Source organism: Manacus vitellinus, unplaced genomic scaffold (assembly GCF_001715985.3).
Source record: "Manacus vitellinus isolate BGI_N305 unplaced genomic scaffold, ASM171598v3 scaffold_6_pilon, whole genome shotgun sequence".
Lineage (NCBI taxonomy): Eukaryota > Metazoa > Chordata > Aves > Passeriformes > Pipridae > Manacus > Manacus vitellinus.
In genome coordinates, this window is record NW_021940750.1 from 32466766 (window position 1) to 32483795 (window position 17030).

At 39.9% G+C, this 17030-nt stretch overlaps 1 protein-coding gene across 1 annotated transcript in view; it reads left to right on the top strand.

Annotated features, from left to right (window-relative positions):
- The first annotated feature begins 1312 nt into the window (after positions 1 to 1312).
- DYNC1H1 (dynein cytoplasmic 1 heavy chain 1) overlaps positions 1313 to 17030 on the top strand; it is a 42885-nt gene continuing 27167 nt past the window's right edge. The window contains exons 1-28 of the mRNA XM_029964148.1: positions 1313 to 1433; positions 2083 to 2185; positions 2788 to 2961; positions 3197 to 3452; positions 4370 to 4556; positions 4730 to 5001; positions 5112 to 5339; positions 5814 to 6890; positions 7123 to 7302; positions 7589 to 7738; positions 8035 to 8181; positions 8327 to 8467; positions 8601 to 8777; positions 8890 to 9000; positions 9083 to 9202; positions 9392 to 9631; positions 10163 to 10318; positions 10685 to 10798; positions 11402 to 11512; positions 11592 to 11801; positions 12174 to 12320; positions 12544 to 12710; positions 13416 to 13589; positions 14263 to 14428; positions 14509 to 14697; positions 14781 to 14969; positions 15641 to 15923; positions 16726 to 16826. Of these exons, the coding sequence (XP_029820008.1) occupies positions 1313 to 1433; positions 2083 to 2185; positions 2788 to 2961; positions 3197 to 3452; positions 4370 to 4556; positions 4730 to 5001; positions 5112 to 5339; positions 5814 to 6890; positions 7123 to 7302; positions 7589 to 7738; positions 8035 to 8181; positions 8327 to 8467; positions 8601 to 8777; positions 8890 to 9000; positions 9083 to 9202; positions 9392 to 9631; positions 10163 to 10318; positions 10685 to 10798; positions 11402 to 11512; positions 11592 to 11801; positions 12174 to 12320; positions 12544 to 12710; positions 13416 to 13589; positions 14263 to 14428; positions 14509 to 14697; positions 14781 to 14969; positions 15641 to 15923; positions 16726 to 16826 (5691 nt within the window). The remainder of the gene's footprint in view (positions 1434 to 2082; positions 2186 to 2787; positions 2962 to 3196; positions 3453 to 4369; positions 4557 to 4729; positions 5002 to 5111; positions 5340 to 5813; positions 6891 to 7122; positions 7303 to 7588; positions 7739 to 8034; positions 8182 to 8326; positions 8468 to 8600; positions 8778 to 8889; positions 9001 to 9082; positions 9203 to 9391; positions 9632 to 10162; positions 10319 to 10684; positions 10799 to 11401; positions 11513 to 11591; positions 11802 to 12173; positions 12321 to 12543; positions 12711 to 13415; positions 13590 to 14262; positions 14429 to 14508; positions 14698 to 14780; positions 14970 to 15640; positions 15924 to 16725; positions 16827 to 17030) is intronic.

The window sequence follows — 17030 nt, forward strand, 5'->3', positions numbered from 1 at the left end:
AAAAACGTCGTGTCATGGTTAACTAGCGAGACCCCGAAACTGACAAACGCAGATGTGGACCTTGCAGTGCCTTTGTTTAGTTACCACAGCTCGGTGGCCCTGTAACAAATGCTGATAGAGCCTTCCCAAATCTTCGTTCGCGAAGCCTGGCCATGATGACAGCTCGGTGGCCGTGCTGCTTGTGCTCGGAACCGCATCAAGTGCTGCATTAAATAAATACTGCAGCTAAGCTGAGACTCTGACTCGGATATCTTTGTTACTTACATGCTGCTGTTACCATTTATTTCGAAAATTGTCAGCAAATCTGTTGCTAAATAGGCTCTTACTGTCACAGAACGCAGCCTAATGAACAATGACAAAACACGACTAGGCTTCGTCACTAATGCAGGCTCCTGCTATTAAACAAGCCCCTGCAGTCTGTCAGTGTATACCTGCCTGCCAGCGTGACCTTGCAAATTTTAATATTAAGCTTCTGGATCTCTACTCCTAGCGTGCTGATGGTTCCATTCCTGTAGATATATATCAAATCTTAATATAGTCATACTTCATACTACATTATTTAACATGTCAACAGCCACAGTTTATCATAATGCATGTATGCTCTGCAGTTGCTGCTCACTGAGGGAAGCATAAATAAGGTTCTTCTGTTTGCTGTCTATTCACTATAAGCTTAAGATGTTGCTTAAAAATACCCTGTCTTTGTTTATCTTATACCTGTTTCCACTGATTATCCTTCTGCTTCCCCTTCCAAAGTTTGAGACTTCTTTTTCAGCAGGGTTAATTTTCTAGAAGGGAACAAAAGAACAACTGTCTTTATGAATTCATGATACAGTATTCAATAAGATTTAAAGAAAATCCATTGAATATTAATTGGCTATGCAGATGATGTCTGCATTTGTCCCGTGTCTGGCTCATGAAGTCAGTTATCCTTAGTTCAGGTTGGAAGGATAAATAAAAGATAGTGGTGATCAGTTAGCTCCATGCTTGTGGCATACATATTGTTATATATATATGTGTGGTTAAAAAGAAATTGAGACACTCATTACGTGTTTCAGAAGCCAAATACTAATTTACAATATGCAGAAGGCATTTCTATCTGTGTCTTCTGGTTTAATAGCAGTTTTTTGGGCAGAGTGGATTTTCTGATTGGCAGCCAGTCTTCAGACTTAACAAATCTGGAACCTCCACCAGCATATGGAGGTCTTTTCTCTGACACTATTAAAAGCAATGTTATTACTGAAGCTTGTCTGTGGACTACATAGCATGATGTAAATTATTGATTACAATGAAACAGAAGCCATGTTTCTGAGTAATGAAAAATGCTCTCTGGTATCACCAGCTACCCAGCCTGCCAACAGCTTTCATACAGGTTCCTGTGGTGTCTAGTGCAGTGTTGTTCTTTGACCAGGCTTCTGGTCCTCGGGATCACAACTGTGACTCCCTGAGGCTGTATCTCCTAAGAGGGTATGAATGAAATCAGGATGAGAGTCTACTGCAGTGTGTCCAGAGTGTCCCCCAACAGGCAGTAACCTTCTGCACCGAAATCACTGCATTGCAGCACGACTGCCTGCATCCCCAGCAATTACATCATCTGTGATGCATTGGTTTTGGTAATGCCTGAGTACTTCCCATAGCTTGGCCTTTTGTTCTGTCAAGAGGTGGGTTTTTTTGTTCAGAGACTTAATTTCCAAATCATTTTCAAAGGAAAAGTCTGAAAATACAAAGCCACCTTTGAAAGAAAAAAGCAGCTGTTTAATGTTCTTGCTGAAATGTAATTATTCTGGCGGCATATCTCTACAAGTAAATGCACATTCTGTAATGCAGATTTCTCTCTCAGAATACAAGTTATAATTCACTTGTAATGTTTTATTGTTTTTTAATAGCAACCTAAAAAAGTTAATGGAGTTCGTTAAAAAACAATGAACCCATTCTGAATCTGAGAGATACTGCAAAGCTACATTTGACCTAGTTTAGTTAAGTAAGTTGGTGTGGAAATTAAAGGTCAGAAAATAGCCTGATAATAGCAGAAGATGGTTGAGAGCGGGTGGCAGATGCGTTAGAAATGAAGCATTTCTTACACAGTATGTTCTTTTGCAGAGGATGTGGGAGATGAAGGAGAAGAGGAAAAAGAGTTCATTTCCTACAGTATCAGCACTGACATTCATTATGGAATAAAGTCAAACAGGTGAATTAGTAAAATAGATTTAACATTTCTACCCTGTGAATGCAAAACCTGCACAAGCAGATTTACCTACTTTACCTACAAATTTACCTCCAATTTACCTAGTGCTTTCAGGCAGTATTTTTATTCAAGTGGGGCAATAGCTTTTCAGAGTGGAGGCTCTGATAAAATAAGGGTGTGTCATGAGGCTGAAAGGAACAGACCTAGGACTTCTAACTCTGCAGTTAAAGAACAAAGTTTTATTTGTTTGGCATACATACAAATGTAACATACAACTTGGGTTCAATAATATTCAGTTATGTCTGACTCTTAAATATTTGTCACTTATCTTGATGTATATTGGGCTCTGAAGCTCTGTAAAATGTGTGCCTCTTTAGTGTGCCCTTGCTTCAGAGTCCTTATTGGCAGTTCACTTTGGCTGATTGCTGAAGTATAAAGATGTATTTATTTGGAAGACTTGTATTCAACTCTCATAGAAGAAAGATTATGAAGTATGATGATACAGATTAGCATTTGACTGCTAAACTTGCAGTCAGACTAAAGCTATTCTAACTGTTGCTTAAGTTCCAAATGATTAGTTAGTAACTCTGTTCTCTGTTCTGCAGCCTGGCCTTCATTAAACGTACACCAGTGATCGATGCCGACAAACCAGTGTCTTCCCAGCTCAGAGTGCTCACTCTCAGTGAAGACTCTCCGTATGAAACACTACACTCTTTCATTAGCAATGCTGTTGCTCCCTTTTTCAAGTCCTATATCCGAGAATCTGGCAAAGCAGACAGGTAATTCAGTATAAATACTGCATTTCTGTGCTAATGAATTGAAGTAAATGTTTAATGCAAAAAAACCCCCAAAACAACAGTAACTCCTCAAGGTGAGTCATGTTAAATTGTTTAAGCACACAGTTGCACATGATGCTGTTGCTGACTCTTGGAAAGCAGTTCAGATGATGGCCTGAATGTGTTATGTATGGTTTTTGTTTTGGCTTCTTATACAGTAATATCTGTGCTTTTTCAGGGACGGAGATAAGATGGCTCCTTCAGTTGAGAAAAAGATTGCAGAGCTTGAAATGGGCCTCTTACATTTGCAGCAGAATATTGAAATTCCAGAGATCAGTCTGCCAATTCATGCAACCATTACTAATGTTGCCAAGCAGTGTTATGAACGTGGAGAAAAACCCAAGGTTACAGACTTTGGTGAGAAAGCTGAGGATCCGTTGTTCCTCAATCAGTTACAGTCTGGAGTCAACCGCTGGATTAGAGAAATACAGAAGGTAAAAAAACAAACCCAAAACAAACCAAAAGAACCCAGGAAAACAACTAAGTGCTAACCTATGTAGTACCTTGTATCTTCTTCACAGTTTAACTGGTAAAGTGTTGCTTCATGCAGGATACTCTGAAGATCTGAGGCTAGACCAGTTTTCTGAGTCACCAGAGACACTATTCTAAATTAGGCTAAATCTGGTCTAGAATTAGGCGAAACTCAGTTTAAATTTGGAGTCTTGTCTAAATTGCTCTACAAGTAGCTGAGAGCATGACTGTTTTATACATGTTGTAGTAGACTTAAGTAACTGGCAATAATCTTGTGAATTTTGTAACTATTCTTAAAACCTTTTCAGCAGATTGAGAGAAACAGGTCTTCTTGGTTTGGTTTTTTATTTCCTCTGGTGCATCCACAACTGCATCACAACAGTTGCTCCAGCCCTATCTTGTAACCTCATACTCCTGCCTGTTACTCTTCAAAAGAACTGCTGTTACTCAAAAGTAGCATCTCATGTATTACTCTGAGTTTTTTCCCTCTATAAACACATGTTGCTCTTGGAACAGTGTTACTTTTTCTTATTTGAGAGCGTAGAACATCTGTTATCCTGCCTGGCTCATCTGTCATTAACCAGAATACAGACACTGATCAGGAAAGCAGGCAGGTGACGTTTTTAGGCCATGCTGAAAATACTACATGAGGGTCCTAAAACTCACTTTTGGGATCTCTGTAATTAAACTTCCTCATGTGTTGCATGCAGTTCCTACACTTTTCACAGAATGAGTGCCAAGACTGTCTGAGGTTGGATTATTAAAACCTAGCAGATATTAAATGTTTCAATTATATTTAGTAACAGCAAGTTTTTACAGTTGAAGCATATAAATTAAATGCTTTTCTCCCTCCCTTCTCTTTCTCTCTATTACTTTGAAGGTGACCAAATTAGATCGAGATCCTGCATCAGGCACTGCATTACAGGAGATAAGCTTCTGGTTAAATTTGGAACGGGCTCTGTACCGCATTCAGGAAAAACGTGAAAGCCCAGAAGTTCTTCTGACTCTGGATATTCTAAAACATGGCAAACGTTTTCATGCAACTGTCAGCTTCGACACAGACACAGGTAAAATACCTTTTCAGTAACATTTTTCACAAATGTCCTATGGAACTTAAGCTGTTACAAAATTTGAGCATTGTGGTACATAGAACAACACTGGTAGAGGAACCTTGGTGTAGTTACAGCTACAGATTTGGTTAATGAAATGAAAAGTTATATTCAAAATCTTTTCCATTTAGGTCTAAAACAGGCACTGGAAACTGTGAATGACTATAATCCGCTGATGAAAGACTTCCCACTGAATGACTTGCTGTCTGCTACTGAGCTGGACAAAATAAGGCAGGCCCTTGTTGCAATATTTACCCATTTGAGAAAAATCAGAAACACAAAATATCCAATCCAGAGGGCATTGCGTTTAGTGGAGGCCATTTCAAGAGATCTGAGTTCTCAGCTACTTAAAGTGTTGGGAACCAGAAAACTCATGCATGTTGCCTATGAAGAGTTTGAAAAGGTATGTTCATGGTTTTGTGGTACTGGTCACTGTATTTTTGCATTGATCAGTGACTTTCTGGAAGCATTTAATATGGGAGCTGAAGTTCCTATTCTAAAACTTTTCTTCAGGTGATGGTTGCATGCTTTGAAGTATTCCAAACCTGGGATGATGAATATGAGAAGCTACAAGTTCTACTCAGAGATATCGTGAAAAGAAAAAGGGAAGAGAACCTGAAGATGGTGTGGCGGATAAATCCTGCTCATAGGAAACTCCAGAGTCGTCTTGATCAAATGAGGAAATTCAGGCGTCAGCACGAGCAGCTGAGGGCAGTTATTGTGAGGGTCTTGCGACCTCAGGTAATTTTTTTAGTTGTTATTGAACTGAAAATTTGTGTGGCTCCTTCAAGAGCGTTACTGTTACTTAGAGAAGTTACCAACACAAAACTAATGTAACATTCAGTTTCACTGGCTGCTTCCAAAACCAGTTTAGTTTCAAACCCCTACTAATTGGCTTAGCTTTAATTCTGACTTACATTGAATAATACATGACCATCCTCATGTTAATAAGCACAGCAAGTCTAGACATATAAATCCTTGAGCTTGAGTAAACCACAGTGGAAAATGAGATTATGCTCCATAGTAGTGAAAGTTTGTAAAGTATCTATGTTACCCCATTCCTACTGGCACTTAAATCTGAAACATGACTGAAAGTTTGTTAAGGATTTACTAATTTGTAGGGGAGTTTGCAAGGTTTTTCGGAACAGACTGTGTTTAGCCATTTTTAGGTAAATTTTGAAGCATCCAACTCACTAAACTGTGATTCCAATGCAGGTAACTGCTGTTGCCCAGCAAAATCAAGGAGAGGTACCCGAACCACAGGATATGAAAGTAGCAGAAGTCCTTTTTGATGCTGCAGATGCTAATGCAATTGAAGAAGTCAATCTTGCTTATGAGAATGTTAAGGAAGTAGATGGATTAGATGTTTCCAAAGAAGGTACAGAAGCCTGGGAGGCAGCAATGAAGCGCTATGATGAAAGGATTGACAGAGTTGAAACAAGAATAACTGCCCGTTTGAGAGATCAGCTTGGTACAGCAAAGAATGCCAATGAAATGTTCAGGATCTTCTCTCGGTTCAATGCCCTGTTTGTCAGACCTCACATCCGCGGTGCCATCCGTGAATATCAAACACAACTGATCCAGCGTGTGAAAGATGACATTGAGTCTCTTCATGACAAATTTAAAGTACAATACCCGCAGAGTCAAGCTTGTAAAATGAGTCACGTCCGTGACTTGCCTCCTGTGTCCGGCTCCATAATTTGGGCGAAACAGATTGACAGGCAGCTCACTGCTTACATGAAGCGCGTTGAGGATGTCCTTGGTAAAGGCTGGGAGAACCATGTAGAAGGTCAGAAGCTAAAGCAGGACGGAGATAGCTTTCGCATGAAGCTCAACACTCAGGAGATCTTTGATGACTGGGCAAGAAAAGTTCAGCAGCGCAATCTTGGTGTGTCTGGTCGCATTTTCACCATTGAAAGCACTCGTGTTCGAGGTCGATCTGGAAATGTCCTGAAACTGAAAGTCAACTTCCTCCCAGAAATAATTACACTTTCAAAAGAAGTCCGAAACCTGAAGTGGCTTGGCTTCCGTGTCCCACTGGCAATTGTCAACAAAGCTCACCAAGCAAACCAGCTCTACCCATTTGCTATTTCTCTCATTGAAAGTGTCCGCACGTATGAGCGAACATGTGAGAAGGTAGAGGAGCGTAATACCATCTCTCTGCTGGTTGCTGGCTTGAAGAAAGAGGTGCAGGCTTTGATTGCAGAAGGAATTGCTCTCGTGTGGGAATCATACAAACTTGATCCTTATGTCCAGCGGTTAGCAGAGACTGTCTTCAGTTTCCAGGAAAAGGTTTGTTTTCTTTCAAATTCTGCAAAGTTTTTATGTTTATACACATACTTCAAGTATAAATGTGTGGTTATCCAAAAGTCAAATTGGATGGCTGAGGACCAGTTCTGTAGCTCTTGGGTTAAGTAGGTGATTGATCAAAATAAAGATAAGTGATTAACCATTACTGCGTAATTATTGTTGTCTCAATCTAACCTGTCAAACTAAACATCCCATTTATCGTAAACCATTTTAGGTGGATGATCTGCTCATTATTGAAGAGAAAATAGACCTGGAAGTGAGATCATTGGAAACATGCATGTATGATCACAAGACTTTCTCCGAAATCTTGAACAGAGTTCAGAAAGCTGTGGATGACTTAAATCTTCATTCATATTCAAATTTGCCAATTTGGGTCAATAAGCTGGATATGGAGGTAGGTTTGAGATCAAGGAGTAGTATATGTTTAGAGGAGAGATTCTTTCTAATATCTAATCTAAACCTACTTTTTCAATTTAACACCATTACTCCCTGTGTTATTGCTACGAGCCCTTGTACAAAGTCCCTCTGCAGCTGTCTGTAGCCCCCTCAGGTATTGGAATGACTTAGTAAAGGAGCAGTTGGTTCTTTAAGGTGCCATAGGTGTCAGAATATATTGGTAACAGAGATCTCCATGCACTGAATATGCAGATTTTTCCTCCACTGTGTCTTATTTTCTTTAGATTGAAAGAATTCTGGGTGTTCGTTTGCAAGCTGGACTGAGGGCCTGGACCCAAGTTCTTCTTGGTCAAGCAGATGACAAAGCAGAAGTTGACATGGATACAGACGCTCCTCAAGTGAGCCATAAGCCTGGTGGTGAACCCAAGATCAAAGTAAGCTTTCTTGTGTTGTGCTTTTTTGTGGTTCGGTTTTGGGGTTTTTTTTAGGTGAGGTTTTTTGTTTGTTTGTTTGGGGTTTTTTTCTTATTGTCAGTTGTTAATTGCAGGAATTATTTCTAGGACTTATATGAGAGATATATATTTCTTCTGCATCTGTTTTTGGAGGAATACTTGCATCCTCCCATTTAAGTGCAAGTTGATTTTTCAGAAGTGCTGCTTGAAGTCCAGAATTCTTGTCTACATGTAGTAGTATCTGCCAGTAAAAATGATTGCTTTTACTGTTTCTGCAGAACATTGTACATGAACTAAGAATAACCAACCAGGTGATATACTTGAATCCACCAATTGAAGAGTGTAGATACAAACTTTACCAAGAAATGTTTTCTTGGAAGATGGTAATCCTGTCACTACCAAGAATTCAAAGTCAGAGGTATCAGGTAAGTGTAATGAAGCTGTCTCTAAGTCTGAGCAATTACCTTCACTTTGCAATTAATTGTGCTCGATATGTTAATGTGTTGCTCTAGAACTGCATCTGAGTGCTCAGAAAGGAATGTATATCACGAGTATAATTATGGTTCTTAGGTCGGAGTGCACTATGAGCTGTCTGAGGAAGAGAAGTTCTATCGTAATGCATTGACAAGGATGCCTGATGGCCCTGCAGCTCTGGAGGAGTCGTACTCGGCTGTCATGGGAATTGTGACTGAAGTGGAGCAGTATGTCAAGGTAGGAGGCTGACACTGTGTAATGCTACAGCTAAAATGAACATAGACTTTCAGTTTTCCCTGGGGGTTGGAGGGAAATGCATCTTTTGGAATGTACTGGAAAGATTCTGAACATTGTGAAATACCTGAATTAGGTTTGGCTGCAGTACCAGTGCCTGTGGGATATGCAGGCTGAAAACATATACAACCGTCTCGGAGAAGACCTGAATAAGTGGCAAGCCCTTCTGGTTCAGATAAGAAAGGCAAGAGGAACATTTGACAATGCAGAAACCAGAAAGGAATTTGGACCTGTTGTCATAGACTATGGCAAGGTAAGAAATTGTAATTATTGTTTATGATAGATGCATTAAATTTCAGAATGGGCATATGACAAAAAATAGCAAGGCTGACAAATTACTGTTACGTAACATTATTTACTTGTAGGTACAATCAAAGGTGAACTTGAAGTACGACTCCTGGCACAAGGAAGTGCTCAGCAAATTTGGCCAGATGCTTGGTCAGAATATGACAGAGTTCCATTCACAAATTTCTAAGGTAAGATAAGTCCTTATTCTAGTTTTTCACTTTCAGATCAACTGTTCTAGAATGCTAAAACACTGATTTGTGCCCTTAACAGTCCCGTCAAGAGCTGGAGCAGCATTCTGTGGACACTGCTAGCACTTCAGATGCAGTGACATTCATCACATACGTGCAGTCCTTGAAACGTAAAATCAAACAGTTTGAAAAGCAAGTTGAGGTATGCTGTTCTGCTTATGATTCCTACTTGTAGAAATGTCAGGCTTATCTCTTAAGATGCAGCTTTATGATATTCAAGTTCTCTTAAAAGCAGACTTGAATTTGATAATCTCTGTAGTGAGCATTTGTATTTAGCCTTGTGTTTAAAGTTAGTTTTGTCGTTTTAACTTACAACCACTGTCTCTTGTAGCTTTATCGCAATGGTCAGCGCTTGCTGGAGAAACAAAGGTTCCAGTTTCCTTCCTCTTGGCTGTACATTGACAACATTGAAGGAGAATGGGGTGCCTTTAATGACATTATGCGCAGAAAGGATTCTGCCATTCAACAACAAGTAGCAAATTTGCAGATGAAAATAGTTCAGGAGGATCGTGCAGTGGAGAGCCGAACAACTGACTTGCTGACAGACTGGGAGAAAACAAAGCCCGTAACAGTAAGTAGTGATGAATAATATTCAGTAAATGAGGCAGATTTTCTGCATTCAGTAAGAAGTACGGAGTTTATTTTTATGCTCTTTTTTTGCAGTTTTTCATTTTAGATGATGGTAGAAGTGTTTTTGAGGGTTCTATAATAACTTGTCAATGTGTTGATTTTTGGGGTTGGTTGCAGAGGGAAATTTACCCTTAAAGCATAGGCCTCTGTTAAGTGCAGAAGGAAAGATGACTTCAGTGACTATCAGAGCTTTGTCTGAAACAAGGGATATGTCAGAGCTATGCATGTAGGAGGATTCAGAAGCAAGCTGCTGTTTGCTTGCTTTTTTTTTTCCCTAAAGTGCTTTTTAGTAAAGCCAAAAACTGCATGTAAAATTGGAATGAGACTTACTCTGGACTCGTATGTTGCCTTCTTGTCAGAAAACTGGAGAAATAACAAGACAAACCAACATTTAATATTTAGTCCTTACTTTTAACTTGCATTCAGCTTGATTGTAGGATTATTGGATTAATGTATCCCATGCAAACTTTAGGGAAATCTGCGTCCAGAAGAGGCTCTTCAAGCTCTTACCATTTACGAAGGAAAATTCGGCAGGCTGAAGGATGATCGTGAGAAGTGTGCAAAGGCCAAGGAGGCTCTAGAACTGACAGATACGGGACTGCTCAGTGGCAGTGAAGAGCGTGTCCAGGTACAACCTGCTCACATAACTTCTTGTCAGTTGTGGATAAAAATGTTTCAGTTCCATCATCCTCTCCCTTAAAAGAGGGACTTGTAGCCTGTGCTGCATAGGTATCAGGACACCATCTCCACACTGGTTCAATTCTAGCCTTAAGAGATTGTGATCTCTTCTGTGTCTGTCTTACTCTTTTGAAACAATTATGTGACCTGAGATGCAAAAATCTCATCTTGGTCACTTGCTATTGCAGTTCTGTTGAACTGACGAGCTGTCTGAAGGTTTTTGACATATTAAAAGTATTCTGTTTAAGTCCCCCATGCTAATAACTTTGAAGAAATTAGGAATAACTGCTGATTTTTGATTTATTCTTTACTACAGGTAGCCCTTGAAGAGTTGCAGGATCTCAAAGGTGTCTGGTCTGAACTCTCAAAGGTTTGGGAACAGATTGATCAAATGAAAGAACAACCCTGGGTTTCAGTACAGCCTCGCAAGGTACTTCACTTCTATTTACATAGACAGTATAACTGCCACAAGTGTATGCAGATTAGGAATTAGACCTCATGAGATAGACGTACTCAATTGTCACATTTTCGGTGTTCAGGTACCTTTTTCAGTATCTTGTGAGCATGTTTCTTCTTTATGCTAAGCTGAAAAATATTCACTGGATTTGTCACATCTAATATTACAGAGGATTTATGCAGTTCCAGTAGTTTTGAGATTGAAATTGGACTGCATGTACAGAGAAAAAACTGTTGTTTTTAAATAGGCTGTTGGACCGCATTAGAGAAACTTCATTATATGGTTGGGTGAACAGCATTGGTTTTAATTCAATGCTCAGGGGGTAAAGAGCAGTTGGATCACTAAACCATAAGCTGCCTGTGACAAGACTGTCATAAATCTTAATCGGACAAAAAAATTACATTCCCGTAATGCAAGTAACAACATCTTAGGCAAATGTGTATAACACTTAAAAGAACCATACTGTTGACAATATCTCATTAGCAATAGTTATCTGTAAAAAGTACATAAACTACTTGTACAGTTTTGTGCACAGCACTTGTAGAGAAGATTTCATTGCTTTTATGTTGTTGACAGCTTCGACAAAACTTAGATGGTCTGCTGAACCAACTGAAGAACTTCCCCGCCCGCTTGCGACAGTATGCCTCCTATGAATATGTTCAGAGACTTCTGAAGGGCTACATGAAGGTGAGTCTGTACTCATTTCTGCAATGCATGTGTTCTGTACTCAAGTTCAAAGATGTAATTCGCTTTCTTGTCTCCTTAGATAAACATGTTAGTTATCGAACTGAAATCCGAGGCACTTAAGGACCGTCACTGGAAACAGCTGATGAAAAGGCTTCACGTTAACTGGGTTGTCTCCGAATTGACCCTGGGTCAGATCTGGGATGTGGATTTACAGAGAAATGAAGCAATTGTCAAAGATGTCCTGCTTGTGGCTCAGGGAGAGATGGCTTTGGAAGAGTTCTTGAAACAGGCTAGTATCAGCTCTTGTATGTGTTCATGCAATAGCAAACCAAAGGGTTGCTGTTGGGTGGCTGACACTTGTGTAGTAAACTTGTCACTCTAAGCTGTCAATACAAGTGCCAAGACTCCATGGAGCTGGGGAACAGTTTAAAGCTGATGAAACCTGTATTATTTGGGGAAAGCAGTTCTTGATAGTGACTGCAAAGACCCCACCTTGTTCAAGTTTTACCTAACTGCATCATATTCTCAGTACTCTAAAAGCTTGAGCATAAATCCAGAATCCTTGGGTAAAAAAAGTAAAATGTGATTAACACATTTCTACTTTGTAACTATGTTGAAGCAGAAATGATTGATGTCATATCTTAAACATCCTGTTCTTCAGATAAGAGAAGTGTGGAACACTTACGAACTGGACTTGGTCAATTACCAGAACAAGTGTCGTTTGATTCGTGGATGGGATGACCTTTTCAACAAAGTAAAGGAGCACATTAACAGCGTGTCTGCTATGAAGCTGTCACCATACTACAAGGTAAAATGGAGAACAAAGCTAAAGAATCTTCCTTTAATTCTGCCTTCCCCTCTTGTTTAGTTCATGTATTTGTCAGCAGGGACTATATTCACCCTGTAAGTTGACAGTTAATTCCATTTGCATACTTTGTAACCCTCAAACAACTGTTTCCATTAATAATTATTAGCAATCACAAAGGCATGATAATATTAAAATGAATATTAATGCAGTATTTAAACTTCAGGTGTTTGAGGAAGATGCCCTTAGCTGGGAAGATAAGCTGAACCGTATCATGGCACTCTTTGATGTCTGGATAGATGTCCAAAGGCGATGGGTGTACCTGGAGGGTATCTTTACTGGCAGTGCAGACATCAAGCACTTGCTGCCTGTGGAGACCCAGCGGTTCCAGAGGTAACTTTTCAATGGCTTTGTTCTTTTCTTGCCTCCTTTGGGGCACCATATGGCCAGGCCTGAAACTTCATGACTCAGTGTAATGCTCTCTAAGTTAAAATACTGACTGTATTCTTACCTGGTCCAGCTGGATTATAGCCCTGCTGTAGATGTAAGTTCATCAAGCAAAGAGGTGCAACTATGACAGAAAAACCTTTATAGTAAACAGGCTGATGTACAGTTTCTAGAAGATGGGAGTTTTAGATGATTGGGATTCAGGTGATTTTTCTTGATAGTTCCTGCTAGCTACTTCAAGGATTTTTCTAGCATTGTGGCTGCAAGAAGGCTTATTTCTGTTGCTGCAGCCTTTAGTCTCGCCCTTGAAACATTATTTACTTCCTCTGCTTTACCTTGCTCTGATTATACTTATTCATTCCACACACTTCCAGTCGGATCAAAGAATCGGATTTATGCATCTCTTCAGGAAATGAAGAAAAGTAGATCTTCTGCAGTAGAATTAGTAGATTGAACATTGCAAAGAAGTTAGATTTTGTTGTTGTGGACTTGATGTAGATAAAGAGCTATTTTGGGAATTTAGCCTGGTGTTACCTAGAATAACTGCAACAGTTAGAGACAGAGTGGTCATTTAGAGACAAGTAACTTTAGTGTCCCGCAGGCCTGTGTTTGTTGAGTTTGCACCAATGTACTGTGTTATTTTACTTGCAGCATCAGCACTGAATTTTTGGCACTCATGAAAAAGGTGTCCAAATCTCCACTTGTGATGGATGTTCTTAACATTCAAGGTGTGCAAAGATCATTAGAAAGACTGGCAGACTTGCTTGGCAAGATACAGAAGGCACTGGGAGAATACCTGGAAAGGGAGAGGTCCTCTTTCCCTCGGTAAGAAGTTGACTCTGGTTGTCTCTTGAAGTAAAATAATGTGATGTTTCTGTGCAGGAATTGGTGTACTGCTCTGTAAAGCTTCTGCCAATTTTTGTATATTGCATATCTATGGTGTTACGACCATTTAAATCTGTGTTGTATATACAGAATTCAGTTATAGCCACTTCTAAGGAAGTGGGACTGAAACTTCCCTTACTTGCTCATCTGTAGCTGGTTGCAGAAATCACATGCTGTTTAAGGAACCATTGCAGCTGATTTCTGTAAACTTAAAGGTTCTTCTGCCATTTGATTGAAGGACAGGTTTTGACTTTGACTAGTCCTCAACTGGTTTGTCGCTTAACATGAGAGAGTAAGGCTGGGGGAGGTACTGAGTCTCTGCCTCATAGACTTAATTCAATTCCAGGCTCTGCTGTGGGTATTTCAGGGTAAAGAAAATGATCCACAATGTGGAGCATGTATACACCTGTGTATGGTACAGACCACATGAACTGAGACTTAATGGTAGCACTGAGTTATAACTTTTAGCAAATTTATGGTTCGTGCACTCTTGCAGTGTTAGGGAAATGGTTGCCAATTACTCCTGTATAGTGGCCATCTATGGAGCATAAATCATAAATTAAAAGCGATGGTTGGGAGTTCTGATATAGATCTTATTTTCTGTGATTATTAGGTTTTATTTTGTTGGTGATGAAGACTTGCTTGAAATCATTGGAAACAGCAAAAATGTTGCTAAGCTGCAGAAGCACTTCAAGAAAATGTTTGCAGGAGTCGCTAGCATTATTCTGAATGAAGATAATTCTGTGGTTCTTGGGATATCCTCACGTGAAGGAGAGGAGGTATAGCTGCAGAGTTTCTTTTTAAATAAACTTCTGAAAATAAGTGAATGTGGGCTTACTTAAATCTTTAATTCTTGCAGGTGCTGTTCAAAACACCCGTCTCCATCACAGAACATCCCAAGATCAATGAGTGGCTTACTCTTGTTGAAAAAGAAATGAGAGTGACCCTTGCTAAATTGCTTGCAGAATCTGTAACTGAAGTAGAAATCTTTGGAAAAGCAACTTCAATTGATCCAGCAGTCTACATCTCTTGGATTGACAAATACCAGGTATTAACGTGGAACACCTAAGTATACTGCAGCTTGGTTACTTCAGTGAAGAAAACAATCTGATGAGGATTTTTGTTCCACAGGCTCAGCTTGTTGTCCTGTCAGCCCAGATTGCATGGTCTGAGAACGTGGAGTCAGCCCTCAATGGTGGAGGTGGAGACAACAGTCCTCTCCAGTCTGTGCTGGCCAATGTTGAGGTCACACTCAATGTCCTGGCAGACTCTGTGCTGATGGAGCAGCCGCCTCTTCGCAGAAGGAAACTGGAGCACTTGGTAAGTAAAAACCTCCTTTCCTTTTCTGGGTTTGCAGGTGAGGATTTTTAAAAGTTTAATGAAAATATTGATCAGTCTAAGACAACTTACAGGAAAAGTTTCTTGCTTTTGAAGCAATTACATCAATGCCTGATCCATCAGGTGGTGGTGGTTTTTCACAGTTGTGTTTTATAGACTGGCTCACAGAATTGATCTTTAAACCAGCTCTCCCATATATGTGAGCTACTGATTTCTTCATTTAAATGTGAAATATGTCACTAAGCTGCTTATTATTGTAATCAAAATATTCATTTTTTTGTAGATAAGGACTGGAGGGGAGGGGGAGATTAAAATCATTATGGGTTATTTCTGTAGATTTTTAGAGGGAAATACCTGATCTGTTTTAGGAGTACCTGTCTTCATAGTTTCTGGCAAGTGAAATACCGAGTTCAGTAGTGTAATGGATTAACAGACTTACTGGACCAGAATGCTTTGCTGAAAGTCCTTAACAACAGCAGGCAGCATTGTTAGTTTTGTCTTTGTGGCAACAGATTTTAAAGCAGAGACTGGTTTTATGTCATGATTTCTAAGTGATGGCAATTAATTGTGCTAATCTGAGAAGCTGTAGGATTCCTGGCTTTGTTAGCAATGGCTTGTATTGCTGTGGTCTAAGGAGTTACTTCATTCTCCAGATCACCGAGTTGGTGCACCAGAGAGATGTTACAAGATCACTGATCAAAAGCAAGATTGACAACTCCAAATCCTTTGAGTGGCTCAGCCAAATGCGGTTCTACTTTGACCCAAAGCAGACAGATGTGTTGCAACAGCTCTCAATTCAGATGGCAAATGCCAAATTCAACTATGGCTTTGAGTACCTTGGTGTTCAGGATAAGCTGGTACAGACTCCTCTTACTGACCGCTGCTACCTGACAATGACACAAGCCCTGGAGGCAAGACTTGGAGGATCACCATTTGGTGAGTTAGTGAGACAAGTATATAAATTCTTATCTTCTCTAATACTTGATTATTTTCTCTAATATGTATGTGAATGAGTGGTTTAGGTCACTTCAAGAATCATCAGCAGGGTTTCAGCAAAGGTGAGTTTATATAAATTTGTGAAAGCACAACAAATTCGATGGTAAGGTTCACTCTATTACTTACTGTATAGGTAGAACTCATAAAGAAAAATTGAATTAAAAGCAATTATGCACAGACCAGGGACACAGGATAAGTAGGGATAACAGTAAGGGATGCAAAGGGGTAAGGGCCACGATCTCAGTTGGTAGTTACTGGAATTTTGTTTGAAAAGTCCAGTAACAAAAATTTTATTCCACTTGGTCTGTTGTTCAGATAGAAAAATAAAGTCTCAAAGCTCTTTGTTGGAAAACAGGAGCTCATTAGACAACAGAAGTTCTGGGAGCAGACGGGGTTTTTCTGGTAAGCTCAAGGGGAGCTATCTGCCCAGGTGCCATTAATCAAGGCCGAGGCCTAATGAACATTCCTCAGTCCATAACGTGGCCTGAGATGAGGTGGAGAGGGTGAACTGGGGGAACAATATTCACTACCACAATATAGCATTAATGTAAACATGCAGAGCACTTATGACTAAGATATTGAACAGTAAAACAGTCTTGGGGGAAGTGGAAGCAGTTTTAAGGTTTCATTTGAACCCTCTTGACAAGCACCATCAGAACCCTCACGCGGGCAGATTGCTCAAGTTGGCAGTGGTACCTCAGATGATACACACTAAAACATGTCTGTCCCATTTCAAAAATAGGTCCTGCTGGTACTGGTAAAACAGAATCTGTGAAGGCTCTTGGACATCAGCTGGGCCGCTTCGTGTTGGTTTTCAACTGCGATGAAACATTTGACTTCCAGGTAAGCTGTTGGATAAAAAAGTGTAGTCTTTGCCAACAAGCAGTAGGAATCTCTTCAGAACTCTGAAGCAGCCAGCAGGGTTTATTTTTAAGATGATTGCCTATAAGGCTTAACTGAGCTGGTATCTGTGGGTCATAGAAAACCTCTGTAACAAAAAATGCCTAAAGCAAAGGTTGGACAGAATATTGCTAGGGAAGAGGTTCT